This window comes from Aplidium turbinatum, chromosome 18 (genome assembly GCF_918807975.1).
Source record: "Aplidium turbinatum chromosome 18, kaAplTurb1.1, whole genome shotgun sequence".
In the NCBI taxonomy this organism is placed as follows: Eukaryota; Metazoa; Chordata; class Ascidiacea; order Aplousobranchia; family Polyclinidae; genus Aplidium; species Aplidium turbinatum.
In genome coordinates this window covers 472,743-490,867 of record NC_137489.1, presented here as the reverse complement: position 1 = coordinate 490,867, position 18,125 = coordinate 472,743, and the positions used below count along the sequence as shown (strand labels likewise).

At 37.3% G+C, this 18,125-nt stretch overlaps 1 protein-coding gene across 1 annotated transcript in view; it reads right to left on the bottom strand.

Annotated features, from left to right (window-relative positions):
- LOC145787626 (uncharacterized) overlaps nucleotides 1–18,125 on the bottom strand; it is a 92,707-nt gene that overhangs the window by 860 nt on the left and 73,722 nt on the right. Inside the window, exons 3-6 of the mRNA XM_082599402.1 lie at nucleotides 10,084–10,179; nucleotides 9,648–9,716; nucleotides 3,404–3,669; nucleotides 2,727–2,909 (exon numbers count right to left, since the gene is read on the bottom strand). Of these exons, the coding sequence (XP_082455528.1) occupies nucleotides 2,727–2,909; nucleotides 3,404–3,669; nucleotides 9,648–9,716; nucleotides 10,084–10,179 (614 nt within the window). The remainder of the gene's footprint in view (nucleotides 1–2,726; nucleotides 2,910–3,403; nucleotides 3,670–9,647; nucleotides 9,717–10,083; nucleotides 10,180–18,125) is intronic.

Sequence of the window (18,125 nt, the reverse complement as noted above, 5' to 3'; positions counted from 1 at the left end):
TTTGAGATTGTTCCTAAGTGTTTTTCTGAATTCGACACAAAAATAAGCAAACCATAATAAGCAAAGAAATGTTTCACACAAAACATAGCATCAATCAACATTAAAATTTATTAACTTTGGTCAGTTTACTTCCTTTAAGTTCTGCCAATGTATCACCACACTTGCGCTTCCAATGTATCATCACACTTGCGCTTCCAATGTATCATCACACTTGCGCTTCCAATGTATCACCACACTTGCGCTTCCAATGTATCATCACACTTGCGCTTCCAATGTATCATCACACTTGCGCTTCCAATGTATCACCACACTTGCGCTTCCAATGTATCATCACACTTGCGCTTCCAATGTATCACCACACTTGCGCTTCCAATGTATCACCACACTTGCGCTTCCAATGTATCATCACACTTGCGCTTCCAATGTATCACCACACTTGCGCTTCCTTTGTAGCCCAATGTCAATTTTGGCGTGTGCTGATAGGAGCTCATTCTTGTTTAATATATTTTAAGTTACAAGAAAAGCGTCACATATTGTTATGTTATGCCACGGAACTCCAGCAATGTGCTAGAGAGCCCGGGAAGAGCAGTGACCATTTCCATACAACTCGAGAGTGGGTACCCCAGCACCGCACAAGCGGCCACTATTGCGAAGTACCATCAGTCGCCTCTTACGACTAGCTGGATGGGCGGTTTCACTATTCTGTCCCGGTGAAGCACGGGGGATTCCATCCTAGATGAACAAGTTTTAGTTTTAGGTACCAGTATGTATCCAAGACCACTTCTGCTTTTGAAAACTGTCCACATAAAAAATTACCTTTTTTAAATCACCAAATCAAATGAGCTGCAATTTTTATGTTTTTTATGACTGAGGTAAAATTTTCTGACTATTTTATGTTTTTTTTTCAAAAATGATAAATTTTATGATTTTATGCCGAGTGGGACCCATGCCCACCAGGACAAGAAACAATAACCTAAACTGGATCTCAAACCTCAATCGTTGTAGACTACTGTGTGATGTGCAGTCTGACCATACAAAGAGCTCAACACCTGCTCTCCTGGGCCATATCGAAACGGGCTTTTGCCTGAGGATGGGTTTCTTTTATGTCCGGTTTTCTTTCTCCATCCTATTATTATTATTATGACTGCTCAATGCTCATCCACATCAATATTGGAACTGGCAAATCCTAATCCACAACACTTTTCATCAGGCCGTCATTCATTACTACATGTGTGCTTCTCTCTGTTTTTGTTCTATTTTTTGCTATTTGTTTTTTAGGTTTTGTGGCCGTGCTAACTACTGACATATAGCCTACTCAGGGTTGGTTGGGTAAAACCTCTGGAAGGTCTACCTCCAGCCCAAAGACCACGCCAGTCAGTGTTGTGCTGTTGTGACTAAGTGCTTCAAGTTAAATTGCAGCTTGCAAACCAACTGATATCTTCCAGCACTTGTCGGAAAGCAGTAGATGTCGTCCACATAGCCTTCCCAGTCCGAGTCCCTCAGTGGCAAGCACTTTCCTAAAATGCTTCCTCTCGCACAGAAAAAAAGAAAGGCCTCAAAAACGATGTCTAGTGTGCTAATCTCATGGAAGGAGAAAAATAGAGAAAAATGAAGGAGACAATGTTGATCAGTTTCAAAAATATATGACTTTGTCTGCAGATGAGCAAGAAACTGCACGCAACTTTGTTTTTGGAAAAGATGACAATTTCATTCTTATACTGGCAGGATATGAAACTAAGGATACATCTATTTTCCAAACATCTCTTTTATCAAATCCATGAAAAAATTGTCACCACTTAAATATTGGCAATTCTTAAGAAAAGTTGCAAACAATGAGCCAGTAAAGAAGTTTTGTTCATAGATGATAGAAATATCATCATGTCCACCATCCAGTGCTGGAATAGAGCGCTTGCTCAGTAGCATGGCTTTAATCCACACAAAGCAAAGCAATAGACTGGGCAATAAGAGGGTTGCCAAATTAGTGCATGTTTAATTGTTTATAGACACTTTGGATGGAAAGAATCTGAAACCCCAGATGAAGAGCTGTTCAATGTGGACAATGAAGACTGTTGACATGTTATCAATGACTGAGATTATACCGGCTCTTTATCTTTTCTTTCTTTGGCTTTTGTTGTTCAATGTTTACAATTTTGTTCGCTGACTGCATGTTAGGCACAGGGGAGCATCTGACTTGATAACATACTGGTCTGGTATGTTCAATTGTTCATCTATGTAAACTAATGATTGGACCTATCTATTATTAGATATTAGTAAATCACAGTATTTTTATTATTTTGTAGGATGAGCACAGGAAATCTTATAGGTTCATTCAAAATATGATGGTAATAAACATTAACTATGATTATTCATTATTATTACAATCCTTATTACATTCACATTTGCAAATTTCAACAACTCAAGTTTTTCCCAAGTTTTCCCCAAAAGGTTTTTCCCAGTTTCCCCCAGGGTTTTACCCGGGTAAAACTAAAGTGGGGGAAACCTCCTTGGCCAACCCTGAGCCTACTACATAATTTTTCATTCAGGCACGTTTTAAACCCTTCAAGGTTTTGCCACCTTTTCCCGTTCATTAACGTGCTGGTAGGTCTATATCGATTTTTGTACTTGGTATCTTTTTCGTCTCGGAGGCGTTAATGACGAAAAATAAAATGATTGAATGTTGACACAATTAATTGTTATAACGTTGATACAACGTAAACAACTCTCACTTTATTGTCCAACCGATCTAGCACTTCTTGTAGCTTGGATCTTTCCTCCATGTTCGGATCTCTCCTCCTCTCATCTCCATCATCGAGGGATTCCCACATCTCAACTTCCTTCTCAACCTTGGGCAACACTTCGATGACGTCATCGATAGATAGGTGGTTGCAATGGAGATTCATCTGAACAATCTAAACATAAATTAATTATGATGTAACAATTAAACATAAACAATTTATTTACATTGTGACTTATTGTTTATTTATTTTATGTTTACAAGAATTGTTAGAAAATGATTAAAATTGGAAACTGGAACTTACTTTGTGAAACTGAGACGTTAAAACAACGTAATGCGACGTTGAATCAACGTAACAACTGACCATGAACAGGCCCGGATTTAGGGGGGGGAAGAGGGGGCAGGTGCCCTGGGCCCCCCTACGTGGAAAAAATCTGATTTTGTGTTATTTTTTCTTCCTTTCAGCCTTTGAAGTTTCTTCAAAATGCTGTGCAGTGCTGGATTGATGCTACTGTAGACGCAGAGGTGGTTTTTCGCGCCGTAGGCTTGAAACAATTTTTTGCAAGGGGGCCCCCCGATTTAAAAGTGCCCCGGGCCCCCCATCAGCTAAATCCGGCTCTGACCATGAATCAATGTAAACGTTGGTTATAAAAGTTAAACATGACTCACGGATCCAGGCATCGATTTGATCGCCTCCTTCCATGGAAGGAATCGATTGGAATTCATTCCGCATAAGGACAGATCAAGAATTCCAAGTCGCGTTGGCATTGACTTGATGAATGACGTCACTGCATGGATGTCATTCTGAGTGTCGGAGGAATACATCCAAATCCTCCCTCCATCAAAATGACTTCCTGCTGTGACGGTCACTTCCAAATCGTTGCCTTCCCGCAGAATCTTTGTGATGGCGATGATGGAGCGACGATCATTGTGATCTAACAATGCAGGAATAATATCAATCAATATTAGCTCGGCTAACCAGGTTGTTGTCTCAAACCACAGTTTATTTTTTGAAATTCATGGTCATAAGTATTGAATTTAATGTTTCCATGAAAAAACGTTAACGTTTTCTTAGTCGTCGTCGTGTGAGTCTCTAGGGTCGCGGGTTTATCATTTTACCATCCCAGATTCACGATGTTCCCGGACTACACTGGAAGGCTACTGGAGACCAGCCTTTGATGTCATCATCCATGACGCGCAGGCCTTCCACTCCACTTTCTTAGTTCTATTAGGCTATAGCCCTTAGAAGGGCTGTAGGCATTGCTCTCTAAAGAGTACTGTCCATAATCATGAAGAAATTGAAGGATTATAGTCGAAGGGTTGCCACCAAGATGAGCAGGAACCGGAATTCCGGAGTAAAAGGATGCGGATGCCGGCTAATTTCAACCGGAACCAGAGTGTAGGCACATTAACATGCTGATATCCAATTCAACTACGAACCAATCAGATGTTACGTTGTCCGTGATGTGTGAATCAAAACATGTTTTAGGTGGCTACCGTCCAATTGTGACCATTCCAGCATTCAGCCAGAGAGTTGATTATTATTTTGAATTTTTTTTTGGTAATTACTATAGGGCCGCAAAAGTCAATAAAGTCAAATTTTTATGGACCTCGTTTATCCACGAATCACAGAATAAAGTTGTTTTCAGCACCTAGGGCAATGCTTCTCAACTTTTTTCAGTTTGCGACCCACTTTTGATGCAAGTTTTATTGTGCGACCCACAACGATATACGACACCTTTATTACGGCATCTTTACTACTGGCGTACGCACTGAAATAGTTAATGCGACAGCGACACAACACATCTAATTGTTACATATTTGTTATATTGTTGCATAATTGTTACGTAATGATAATGCAATAATTTCCCGATCTAATAGAACAGGGGTCCGCAAATAGTGGGTTGCAACCCAAATTTGGGTCGCGAAATCATCCACATTGGGTCGCAAATCGGTTTAAACTTACTGTAAATATAACTTGTATGGCAAAAATAAATGCAATCATATACTCTTTGATGTGCTGTGTTTCGTACAAGAAAATTTATAATTTCGATTGTAGTACAGTAGTCCCCGCTTATGAAGGCCATGGTTATAAATCCTAGAAAACACCTTGAGCTAGGACATTAAAACTCTTTCAGCTTATCTCCAGAACTGGCGACTGAAACTCAGCGAAAACAAAACTGTGGCAGCAGCTTTGCATGCATACAATCCGGTAGCTGATCGTGAGCTACATGCTGAGAACAATGAAAAACCTCTGTCCTGCCTCGAACCAAAATATCTTGGGGTGACACTAGACAGATCGCTCACATACCACCACCATTTGGTGTCACCGCGTAAGAAACTGACATCCCGCTCCTAGAGCACAACCACTCTGTCTCTCGGTCAACGGACACTGGAGCCTAACCATCTTCTCCACCACAAGATCTCTGCTCCCACGAACGAGCACCTCTGTCGACTGAAATCAAGACACCAATTCATGCCAGCTGCTCCAGCCTTCTGATCAACGAAGCTGATGAACAAGACATTTTTGAAGCTACTTGGGCGGACCGTAAATGGAATTCTGAATTGAAGTCAAGTACCACCAGACTCCATTCGTTCATATCCGACGTCGATACAGCCATATTGGCCTGACACTACAAAGACAGGCCTGGTGCGCCTAAACAGTCTTCGTACGAGTGTGGAGCTTTTCGGCTCAACCATGCACCAACGGGGAATGGCCTCTTCCTCCTCCTGTGAATGTGGTGCCGAGGAACAGACCGCAGACTACATCATCAATGACTGTACCATCTTCAAGCCACCTAACGGAGTGGAAAGGTATACTCGTCATGGATGATGAAACCAAAGACTGGCTGCTCTCTAGCAGCCTTCTAGTGTGGTCCGGGAACATCGTGAATCTGGGGTGGTGTATGTATTGAAATGGACATAAAATTGTAAATTTTTGCTTAAAATTATATGCTTCTGAAACGTTTGGGTCGCGAAGATTTCGAACAATTGCTTTTTGGGTCGCGCCAACAAGTATTTGCGCCTCTTTGGACCCCTGTAATAGAAAACAGGATGCACAATTCATGAAAAGTCAACAAATGAAGTGAAGATTAGTGATGGCGAAGGCGCAGTACTGTTCAAGACCAAACTGCGGCTTGTGAGATCCATAGTAACGTCGGTAGTTTTTAGAAAATTTTAACATTCAGTAACATTTAGAAATGCTTCGTGATCCACATGAAATAGCTTCGCGACCCACCAATGGGTCGGGACCCACCATTTGGGAAGCACTGACCTAGGGGACTGTTTCTAAGAAGTTTATAGGTCAAAATAAAGTCAAAATTGATAATAAAGTCAAAATTTTCAATAAAGTCAAAATATGGCTTTTGACAAACTTTTTGTGTTTCTTGAGAGTAATTTTTGTCAAAATCCTCGTGGAAGCATTGTAAATCAGGAACTGCGACACAATTAAACCATTTTAACCCATAAAAGCAGGAAATACGTCACAATGCCCACTTAGATCAGCAGTAGGCTATCGTTTATAGCACTAGTTGCAACGTTCATCTGATGAAATTGAAAGTAAAAGTAACAACAAACAAGATGGTTTATTGCTTCACTGATGTTTCGCGCACCATGACAATGCGCATCCTCAGAGCGAATAACATACAAAATAAATTTCACAAGGTTATATACTGCAGTGCGATTGAAGGAAAGAAAAAATATAAAACACGCAATATTTTAAAAATTGGCCAATGATGTGTGAGCGGTTACTTTCCACGTTAAATTACGTAAAAACTTCCAACAATAAATATAAAAATTCGAAGCGGTGACGACCAACAGAAAAAATGCGATTGAAGGCAAGAGAAAACGAACACAATGCTGTAAAGATTGGCTAATGATGTGTGGTTAATTTCGACGTTAACTTACGTAGAAAAATTTAACGTCGAAATTAACCACACATCATTAACCATTCTTTAAAACATTGTGTTCGTTTTCTCTTGTCCTGATGAACACCCAAACTTTTCAGTATTCAGTAGGCTATCTTTTATCGCAAACTGTCCTTTGTTTATTCATTGTTACGTATTTAAATAATTTTTATAAAACACTCCCGTGCACTCCCTCTTCACAAACGTGGTCTTTACGAAGATCAACAGTTTGGATTTTAGGAATAGCCTACTGACATTCTGTAATACAAAAATGCCTAAGCAAGCTAAATCGTCGTCAGCAAAAGTTAGACAAATTTGTGGAGATTTTTCTATCGCCAAAAAACGCGACGCACTTTTTATAATAATCCATAAAACACATTGACTTTTCGACAAAATATTACGTTTGGGTCTGAAATCTACAAAATATTATGTTTGGGTCTGAAATCTACAAAATATTATGTTTGGGTCTGAAATCTACAAAATATTATGTTTGGGTAACTGGTATCAATTCAAGGAAGAACTGTGGCCTCTTCAAATAAGTAATTTCGTTAGGTCAAAATTTGATAATTATAAAGTCCAAAAAAAATCTTTTTTGGTCAAAATAAAAGGGGCTCTAGTAATTACAGACGAAAAAAGAGCAATAGCAGTGGTGAGAAGTACCGTTTTTCCTTTTTTGTCAAGACCATTTCAACTTCAAGGTTTTGTTTGGGAAGTAAATTGACTTTTGTTGCCTGAACCGTGACCAACTGTCCATGCGTTTTCCACTTTTATTGCATAGCTTACTTATTGTGCTTTTATGCTTACTGGGTGTTTATACTTGTATCTGATATTTGTTGTTTTAACTTTTGTTGTATGGGATAGCTTACTTATTGTGCTTTTATGCTTACAGTGTTTATACTTGTATCTGATATTTGTTGTTTTAACTTTTGTTGTATGGGATAGCTTACTTATTGTGGTTTTATGCTTATAGTGTTTATACTTGTATCTGATATTTGTTGTTTTAACTTTTGTTGTATGGGATAGCTTACTTATTGTGCTTTTATGCTTACTGTGTTTATACTTGTATCTGATATTTGTTGTTTTAACTTTTGTTGTATGGGATAGCTTACTTATTGTGCTTTTATGCTTACTGTGTTTATACTTGTATCTGATATTTGTTGTTTTAACTTTTGTTGTATGGGATAACTTACTTATTGTGCTTTGATGCTTACTGGGTGTTTATACTTGTATCTGATATTTGTTGTTTTAACTTTTGTTGTATGGGATAGCTTACTTATTGTGCTTTTATGCTTACTGTGTTTATACTTGTATCTGATATTTGTTGTTTTAACTTTTGTTGTATGGGATAGCTTACTTATTGTGCTTTTATGCTTACTGTGTTTATACTTGTATCTGATATTTGTTGTTTTAACTTTTGTTGTATGGGATAGCTTACTTATTGTGCTTTTATGCTTACTGTGTTTATACTTGTATCTGATATTTGTTGTTTTAACTTTTGTTGTATGGGATAACTTACTTATTGTGCTTTGATGCTTACTGTGTTTATACTTGTATCTGATATTTGTTGTTTTAACTTTTGTTGTATGGGATAGCTTACTTATTGTGCTTTTATGCTTACTGTGTTTATACTTGTATCTGATATTTGTTGTTTTAACTTTTGTTGTATGGGATAACTTACTTATTGTGCTTTGATGCTTACTGTGTTTATACTTGTATCTGATATTTGTTGTTTTAACTTTTGTTGTATGGGATAGCTTACTTATTGTGCTTTGATGCTTACTGTGTTTATACTTGTATCTGATATTTGTTGTTTTAACTTTTGTTGTACGGGATAGCTTACTTATTGTGCTTTGATGCTTACTGTGTTTATACTTGTATCTGATATTTGTTGTTTTAACTTTTGTTGTATGGGATAGCTTACTTATTGTGCTTTGATGCTTACTGTGTTTATACTTGTATCTGATATTTGTTGTTTTAACTTTTGTTGTACGGGATAGCTTACTTATTGTGCTTTGATGCTTACTGTGTTTATACTTGTATCTGATATTTGTTGTTTTAACTTTTGTTGTATGGGATAGCTTACTTATTGTGCTTTTATGCTTACTGGGTGTTTATACTTGTATCTGATATTTGTTGTTTTAACTTTTGTTGTATGGGATAGCTTACTTATTGTGCTTTTATGCTTACTGTGTTTATACTTGTATCTGATATTTGTTGTTTTAACTTTTGTTGTATGGGATAGCTTACTTATTGTGCTTTTATGCTTACTGGGTGTTTATACTTGTATCTGATATTTGTTGTTTTAACTTTTGTTGTATGGGATAGCTTACTTATTGTGCTTTTATGCTTACTGTGTTTATACTTGTATCTGATATTTGTTGTTTTAACTTTTGTTGTATGGGATAGCTTACTTATTGTGCTTTTATGCTTACTGGGTGTTTATACTTGTATCTGATATTTGTTGTTTTAACTTTTGTTGTATGGGATAGCTTACTTATTGTGCTTTTATGCTTACAGTGTTTATACTTGTATCTGATATTTGTTGTTTTAACTTTTGTTGTATGGGATAACTTACTTATTGTGCTTTTATGCTTACTGGGTGTTTATACTTGTATCTGATATTTGTTGTTTTAACTTTTGTTGTATGGGATAACTTACTTATTGTGCTTTGATGCTTACTGTGTTTATACTTGTATCTGATATTTGTTGTTTTAACTTTTGTTGTATGGGATAGCTTACTTATTGTGCTTTTATGCTTACTGTGTTTATATTTGTATCTAATATTTGTTGTTTTAACTTTTGTTTCCAAACCTGGATGATTCTATTCACTTGATAATTTTACAGTTTTTGATTGTTTTTAACTTGAAGTTTGAACACTTTTTAAAAATAAAACCACTCAAAAAGCAAAGTAATATTGAGTTTCAGTGCCTTGAATATAGGCTACCCTGAAACTGGTGACACATTTAAGCATAGAAAACTGTGTTGACCAGGTAAAAACATTTACTTACTTGCAGCAACTTTTCCAGTTTTCTTATACAGCTCTGAAATAAATACTTTCTGCTTTTGCAATTTTTCACCTGAAACAAATCACATTCTCATAAAAATTACGGCTTGCCATCATTACCTGTGTAGACGAACAACCTCAGCATTGTCAAACAGCAATTTTTAGTATATATGTAATTTGTTGTAAACTTTTGACGAGCAGTGAAGACCTGGGTTTTGCCAAAATGTTTGCGAGACAACGTGTAAAACCATTGTGGGAATGCAGTTCCAATTTTACTACACTCTGGCTTATTGTTTTATTTTAATTAAACAAACAATCTTCGTGTGCAAATGAACTTTTCAGCGTTCGAAGTGCAGAAATAAAGTAGCCGGTGTTTTAAGTTACTTCATAAAGCGTTGTTAAAGTCCTAACTCACAAATGTTAAGTAGCCTATACTTTACCTGGTGAAGATAGTCGGGTTTGCTGGGAAGGTTCTTGGCGTGGTAAAGCAACGAATTCTTCTGAATGTAACTGGGTGGTTGAAGAACTTGAAGAGCCTATAAAAATGCAAACAGATTTGCAATCGCTAAACTATATATGAAGAGCTTATTTCCAAAACCACTTACATCCACTTTCGGTGATTATGAGAAAACCACAAAAAACGTTTATGACAGTTTCGCTTGGTAGATGTAATGCGCTTTTGATTTCTAACGATGTATAACTACCTACTGAATTGAGACATGACGTTTGTCCAGATCTAAGGAATATTGGACTGCTTAGAATCGCCTTTTTATAAAATTAAAAATGCGGATATAAGTGCTTTTGGAAATAAACTGGAGAATAAAAATTGCCAGAATGAAAGAAACCAATTTTTGAAACCATTTTTCCAAGCTGATCACCACTAATTCATCACCACAATCCAAATCTATTTTAAACAAAGCAAAAACACAGCTATAAAGCTCAAGTAGGCTACTTCGCACTGTTGCGGTGACTGCAACAGTAGGCTACCAGCCTACAACACTGCTTAATGCTTATCACAAAATGATGACAAAAACGGTTTAACAATCAGCGATATGTCACGTGACACAATGGCTTAATATGATTGGTTAATGTTGATACAACATGGTTTTGGAAACAAAGTGTGATGTCGAGTAAGTGGTTTTGGAAACAAACGCAATTTTTAGTGTCGAATTTGAAGCAGATAGAAAAGATTTTGGAAAGAAAGACTTTGATAGTAGGTACCTATGGTAATACTCTACCTAATGACACCCTAAATTCAATTTTGGTAAAAGTGGCGCCTAAGCGGTTTTGGAATTGGGCTCTTCATATGTTAAAGTTACAGATTACTTTGCAATGTTGTTGAAGTTCTAGCTCAACGCACAAATGTAAAGTAGCCTTGCTTATATTTTACTTGAAATTGAACGACGGTTTTAAACCTTGAAAGGAAACGATGCTTAAATTGGTTGGGCTTGCGTCATGTGATCTCTGTACACTTTACATCAGTAATAAGTCTGCTAACAAATTATAGCTAAAATCATTGCTAACGCTCATAGGCGCCGACTTTTCAAAAAACCTTGGGGGGCGAGAAAGGTGATGACGTCATAACCATAACGCTATTTTACTCAATTAAAATAGTCTTTGATTAAGCTTAATGTCTTGTTTATATTGACACCTAGGTCGCAAACCGAATTTATTAGAAGCGCTGCTTGAAAGGCAATGATAATTAGGCTATGGTACCCCATAATTTAAAAAAAAAATTGAAAAAATCCTCCTTTAAGGGATCGGACTCACCCAATCGGACTCACCGAAACGGGCCATTCCGTTGTAGGCTAGCCTGTCTATTGCACATATTTTTAAGTAGGTGGGATATGTTGCTTTTACTAAATCATAATGTGCATATCGAGATTGAGGTACGTCTCAGACTGTCATCTCACTACACTAAGATCTTTCCTTGCGTTTGAGCACACATCACTTTGCTTTTTTGCTCAACTGATGTATAGCCTACAGCCAGACTTTTTGCAAAGAAAGTATAACTGTGTAATATATGTTACCGACGTACCATATCAAAACAATAAAAGTTCAGATGACACAAAAATTGCAGTTTATTTTGCATTGAGAAGCTTTTGCAGTGGCCAATCGATTTCGAACTTCTGATTGAACCAGATCAAAAGTGGAAAAAACTCGCTCAACGTCAGCACTAGAAGCTTTTGCTGCCAAAACTTTCAGAGCTATCTTTAACATATCACTGCTGATTCTGTCAGACTGAGACTTCCCCCACGCCAAGGGTGTTACTGATTTGAGCACATCTTCTTGAAACATGCGTCTATGGTTTGAAAGGCCCAGCTTTAGCACGATAATTGAGAACTTCTGACAAAATGATTGGGCTAATGTCACCAGCAAATTCCATTGCCTCATCAATTTCTTCCAAAGATAGTCTGCTACCTCCATATTGGGGGTCCAATATATTGGACAAAAAGTGAGCCGGAGTGCAAGCTTGCTTCATGGGATTTTTTAACTTAGCAGATACATTGGAGTGGCCAGTATTTCGTAGATCTCGTTCTAAATTTTTCCAGACATCTACGGCTTCACTTATGCAGCATTTTTTTTACCTAAAACGCTCTAGTCTGGTATACCGTTACTATGTTTAGTGAACAACACTGTTTGTGAACTACCAAGTAAACTAAGTTGCCTTTCAAAACATGCATAGCCTATAGCCTTAAGTATTTAAATATAACTTTTGTATTACACAGAAGCAGTGAAACGTTTGTTGATGTATTTATTTTTATTTTAGCAAATAAAAAAATCATTTGATTTTTTTAATTGATTTTTTTTATTTTTATTGTTTGATTTAAATCAACCAACCCTGTTGTTAGCTCATAATTGGAACAGTTGGAGAACAAGCCGATTCATTTCCTTTTCGTGCGAATGAATAACAACGATCAATTCAAGACAGTGAAGTTATCAAAATAAAACGCAAAAAATCATGATCTCAAGCAGAGTGGAAACCCGCTATCAGTTTAATTAACCTCGTTTCGCTCGTTTTGCTAATTACTTACCTTCAAAGCGTTAACAACGGCGAAGTGTTTTCTCTTATGTTTTTTGTCGAAAGTCTTTATAGTCTTTTATTGAATACCGTATATACCCGAGTATAGGTCGAGATGTTCGCAAGTGATTTTCACCTCAAAAAGACAAGTTCAACTAACACGGGACAAGGTGCTGTCTCCAGCTCGGCGGTTTTCAAAATGAACGTACTTAAAATCATTGTCGACGTAGATTACGGAGTTTGAAATCGCGTAATCTAAGTAAAAGTTTTGAATACGTTTATTTGCAGTGATTCAAACTTAATTTTCCAATTTAATGATTTCTTGTCAATTCTAAACTTTGTGCATTTGTTGAGCAATATGCAAAACTCACTAGACAAAACAGCAGAAAGAGCTGTTTTAAGAGGTACGTAACTTTTTTATTTTTGCGTGTAGGATATAATCGTTTTTATTACGTAACATTCCATGATCGTTGAAGTCGATGTCAAACCTTAGCGGCCGTATAAAACAATGATGTCAGGTTAGCTAGGTGATAATAGCGGTAAGAGACGTCGTTAATGCAAGCAATATCTGCGACCAAGGCCATTAAACACCTTTTCTTTTATCGGTTTTCAATTTAATTACACTTTGCAAATACAACAATGCGTTCTGTTGAATTGATCTCACAGCGGGAAGACTTCGTTGAAAATAGCGCGTCTAATTTAGCTGGTTTATGTCGGAATGGCCCGTTTCGGTGAGTCCGATTCGGTTAGTCCGATTCGGTGAGTCTGATCCCTTAACGGGGGATTTTTTCAATTTTTTTTTTAAATTATGGGGTACCGTAGCCTAATTATCATTGCCGTTTTAGGGTTAGGGGTTAGAAGTTAGGAACCCACCGAATCAGACTCATCGAATCGGACTCACCGAATCGGACTCACCGAATAGTAGCAGACCCGGTTTATGTAATAGACCATTAAACACCTCTTCTTTTATCGGTTTTCGATTTAATTCTCACACATTACGAAGAAAACTATACGTTCTGTTGAATCATAATTGATCTCACCGGAATGGCCCGTTTCGGCGAGTCCGATTCGGCGAGTCCGATTCGACTAGTCCGATTCGGCGAGTTCCCTATTCGGCGAGAGCCTTTTTCGGCGAGTGCCCTATTCGGCGAGTTTTTGAAATTTTTAAAAGGAAATTATCGGGTACCGTAGCCTAATTACAATTGCCGCTTTTACATCGTTTTAACGTCGCTAAACGTTGAAATCGTGCAGAAAGGAATAAAAATACAATGTTTGAACTATTAAATTAAAATTCGTCATATCAGTTCAGTTAGTTTTATTTCTGACCATCATATGAAAAACAATACACGTCAACATAGCAAAGGTCGAGAAAAATGTAGAAGCGACAAAACGCGAAGTTAAAACGTGCTTGTGACCAGGCCCGCAACCAGGGGGGGCATTGGGGGCATTTGCCCCCCCCGAAATTTTTTGAAAAAATTTTAAGCGTTCTATGCAGTATGAAATGTACTATGAATAGTACGTCGTACACGTAAAGCCATACTATCGAAACCGAAAGTAGGCTACGCTGGTTGGAAGCCATGCTAACGATTTTGTTCGATAAACTATAGGCTGGCATCCTCATTATCTGTTACTCAAATTCCAGGCGCGGAATTGGTGTTAAACAAAATTGCCAAATCAAGTAGAAAGTTAGACATTATGCTCTAAATTAAAATGTCATTTTGCATTTGCAAAGTCAACTTCTTTGGGCCTACAAACATAAAAGCTTGTTGAGCCAACAAAATGTTTCAGGATTGTAATTTGTAATTACCGTGTTGAGTTTATTCATATGTACGGTATCTGTTTGTTTATGTTAATGTAAATATATGTTATTGATTAATTTATGACTCCAGTCGTGCCAATGCAGTTCGTAGCCTACAGATGTTGTATTTTATTTGTAATCGACTGAACACATTACTGTATTATCGTAATTTTCTTCCTTGGGTAGTCATAGCTAAATGAGAAAAGGTTACAAAGGCTAGTTTCCTTTAATGCTGTACTAAACAAAAACGTGATTGACATAAGTTATGACCATTGAACTGTAACATGGTAGTGTCACACATAGGCGTAGCCAGGGGGGGGCGAAAGGGGCCATGCCCCCCCCCAAATTTTCAAAGTTTGAGTTCCGAAGTTGAACCCTTTGTTGAAATATATAATATAATTTGTAGAAATTTATATCGTTTTTCAAGACATCTGGCTATTAACACCCCCAGGACTTGTTTTAGGCACACAGAAAGACACTAATAAATTTTGTAAATCGTAAATCGCGCAAAATTTACGCGATTTACGCTTCTTTTAACTAAACTGTTGAAGCAATTTCAGAATCGCTTAGGCTACCGTACTCTGTTGGGTTTTTGTGTAGCTGAGTTTTTTGTGTTCTCTAATTTTAGCCGCAGTTTTTGCCCGTTCGTGTTTAACAGCTACCTTTAATAAATTAATAGCTGTTTATGTGCTAATAAATTTGATACAAATATTACCCTGAAAGTGTTTCCAGAAAGCGCTATAATCCATTATTTGAGTGTAATTTTGCAAATATTTTCCGGGGGAGCATGCCCCCGGACCCCCATAGAATACGCATGCCTTCGGCACGCTCTAACCCCTCACCAGCTTTATTGCTTCCCTTGCCCCACCAGGATACGTCACTGCACATCAGGTGGCAATGTTTTAAATCAAACACTTTGTTGTTCTCTTCAATTCATCAAATATTTGGCCGCCCCCAAATTTTTTTTCTGGCTATGCCACTGGTGTCACACACTCTTGTCCCTTATCAATGGGCGTGGACATTAACATAAAAATGTCACAATGCATCATTTTAATGTTTGTTCTTTGATAAAAATTAAATGCCCCCCCCCGAAAATATTTGCTGGTTGCGGGCCTGCTTGTGACCGAAGTAAGTTATTGAGTTGAAAGAAATTTGGCACGGTCGCAACACCTTCAGAAAAATTTAAGATATGAAGGGAAAATAAAACAAAGACAATGTTACAAAAAAAATCATGTTTATGTCTATAAGTTAGTACTTTTGAATAGTTAAAATGATTAGTTTGGATCAACAAATGTTTGACCTACAGCTTAGATTGAAAGGAAATTATCGGGTACCGTAGCCTAGTTATCCCGACCAGCAAAAATTTGTTCCAAGAACCCAGTTAACCTAACAGTTCATTTTTACATTGTAGTAACAGAATAAAAAGGCTAACCAAGTGTGTAGCCTATCGTTTTAACGTCGCTAAACGTTGAAATCGTGTAGAAAAGAAAACTTTGCTGACTAGGATACGTTGAAACTGAGAAACATTCACAGAAGCCCTACGATACGTTGCATTTTTAAGATAATGTATTCAGACGTTGAATCAATGTACAAATGAAATGTTATGCTAAATGGGTTCTTGGAACAATTCGAAAGGCTTCTGTGAATGTTTCTCAGCTTCAACGTATCCTAGTCAGCAAAGTTCTCTTTTCTACACGATTTCAACATTTAGCGACGTTAAAACGATGTAAAAACGGCAATTTTTGCTGGTCGGGATAACTGGGCTATGGCACCCGATAATTTCCTTTCAATCCAAGCTATAGGCGGCCTACAGTAGGCCACACATTTGGTTAGCCTTTTTATTCTGTTACTACAATGTAAAAATGAACTGTTAGGCTAACTGGGTTCTTGGAACAAATCGTAGGGCTTCTGTGAATGTTTCTCAGTTTCAACGTATCCTAGTCAGCAAAGTTTTCTTTTCTACTCGATTTCAACGTTTAGCGACGTTAACACGATAGGCCACACATTTGGTTAGCCTTTTCATTCTGTTACTACAATGTAAAAATGAACTGCGTTCTTGGAACAAATTTTTGCTGGTCGGGATAACTAGGCTACGGTACCCGATAATTTCCTTTCAATCCAAGCTGTAGGCCACACATTTGTTGATCCAAACTAATCATTTTAACTATTCAAAAGTACTAACTTATAGACATAAACAAAATTTATTTTATTTTTTTTTGTAACATTTTCTTTATTTTATTTTCCCTTCATATCTTAAATTTTTCTGAAGGTGTTGCGACCGTGCCAAATTTCTTTCCATAGGCGCCGACTTTTCAAAAAACCTTGGGGGGCGAGAAAGGTGATGACGTCATAACCATAACGCTATTTTACTCAATTAAAATAGTCTTTGATTAAGCTTAGTGTCTTGTTTATATTAACAAATAGGTCGCAAACCAAATTTATTAGAAGCGCTGCTTGAAAGGATTAGTTTTACGCATGCAGTACGCCTAGTTGTAAAAATTTTGATATTGTTAGCTCATAATTGGAACTGTTGGAAAACAAGCCGATTCATTTCCTTTTCGTGCGAGTGAATAACAACGATCAAGACAGTGAAGTTATCGAAATAAAACGCAAAAAATCATGATCTCAAGCAGAGTGAAAACCCGCTATCAGTTTTATTAACCTCGTTTCGCTAATTACTTTCAAAGCGTTAACAACTGCGAAGTGTTTTCTCTTCTGTTGTTTATTGAAAGTCTTTATAGTCTTTTATTGAATACAGTAGGCTATACTCGAGTAAAGGTCGAGATGTTCGCAAGTGATTTTCACCTCAAAAAGACAAGTTCAACTAACACGGGACAAGCTGTTGTCTCCAGCTCGGCAATTTTCAAAATGAACGCACTAAAAATCATTGTCGACGTAGATTACGTAAGTGTGAAATCGCGTCGGCCTAAGTAAAAGTTTTGAATACGTTTATTTGCAGTGATTCAAACTTAATTTTCAAATTCAATGATTTCTTGTCAATTCTAAACTTTATGCACTTGTTGAGCAATATGCAAAGCTCACGAGACAAAACAGAAAGAGGAGATCATTTTTTTATTTTTGCGTGTAGGATATAATCGTTCTTATTATAACGTAACATTCCATGATCGTTGAAGTCGATGTCAAACCTTAGCGGCCGCATAAAACAATGATGTCAGGTTAGCTAGGTGATAATAGCGGTAAGAGACGTCGTTAATGCAGGCAATATCTGCGACCAAGACCATTAAACACCTTTTCTTTTATCGGTTTTCGATTTAATTCTCACACATTGCGAAGAAAACAAATGCGTTCTGTTGAATCATAATTTTCTCACAGCGGGAAGGCCTCGTTGAAAATAGCGCGTCTAATTTAGCTGGTTTATTTAATATTGCAGTGAATAGTTACGTGACTATTCCAGCAGTGCAAGTTACTCTACCATCTACTTTGAAACTTCCATACCGCATGAGAAAGCCATGCGATCAGCTGCTGTTTTGCGGGCAAGAGCAACGTAGGCTTTTCTTGCTTTCGGCATTCTTTAAGACCGTTTAAATTATCTAAATCTCTTTCACGAAGTGTTTTATCTTTGAAACACCACTTGTCATCACCATTTTTTTTGCCCTTCAACCATAAATTTACGGGGGGCGCCGCCCCCCGGAAGTCGGCGC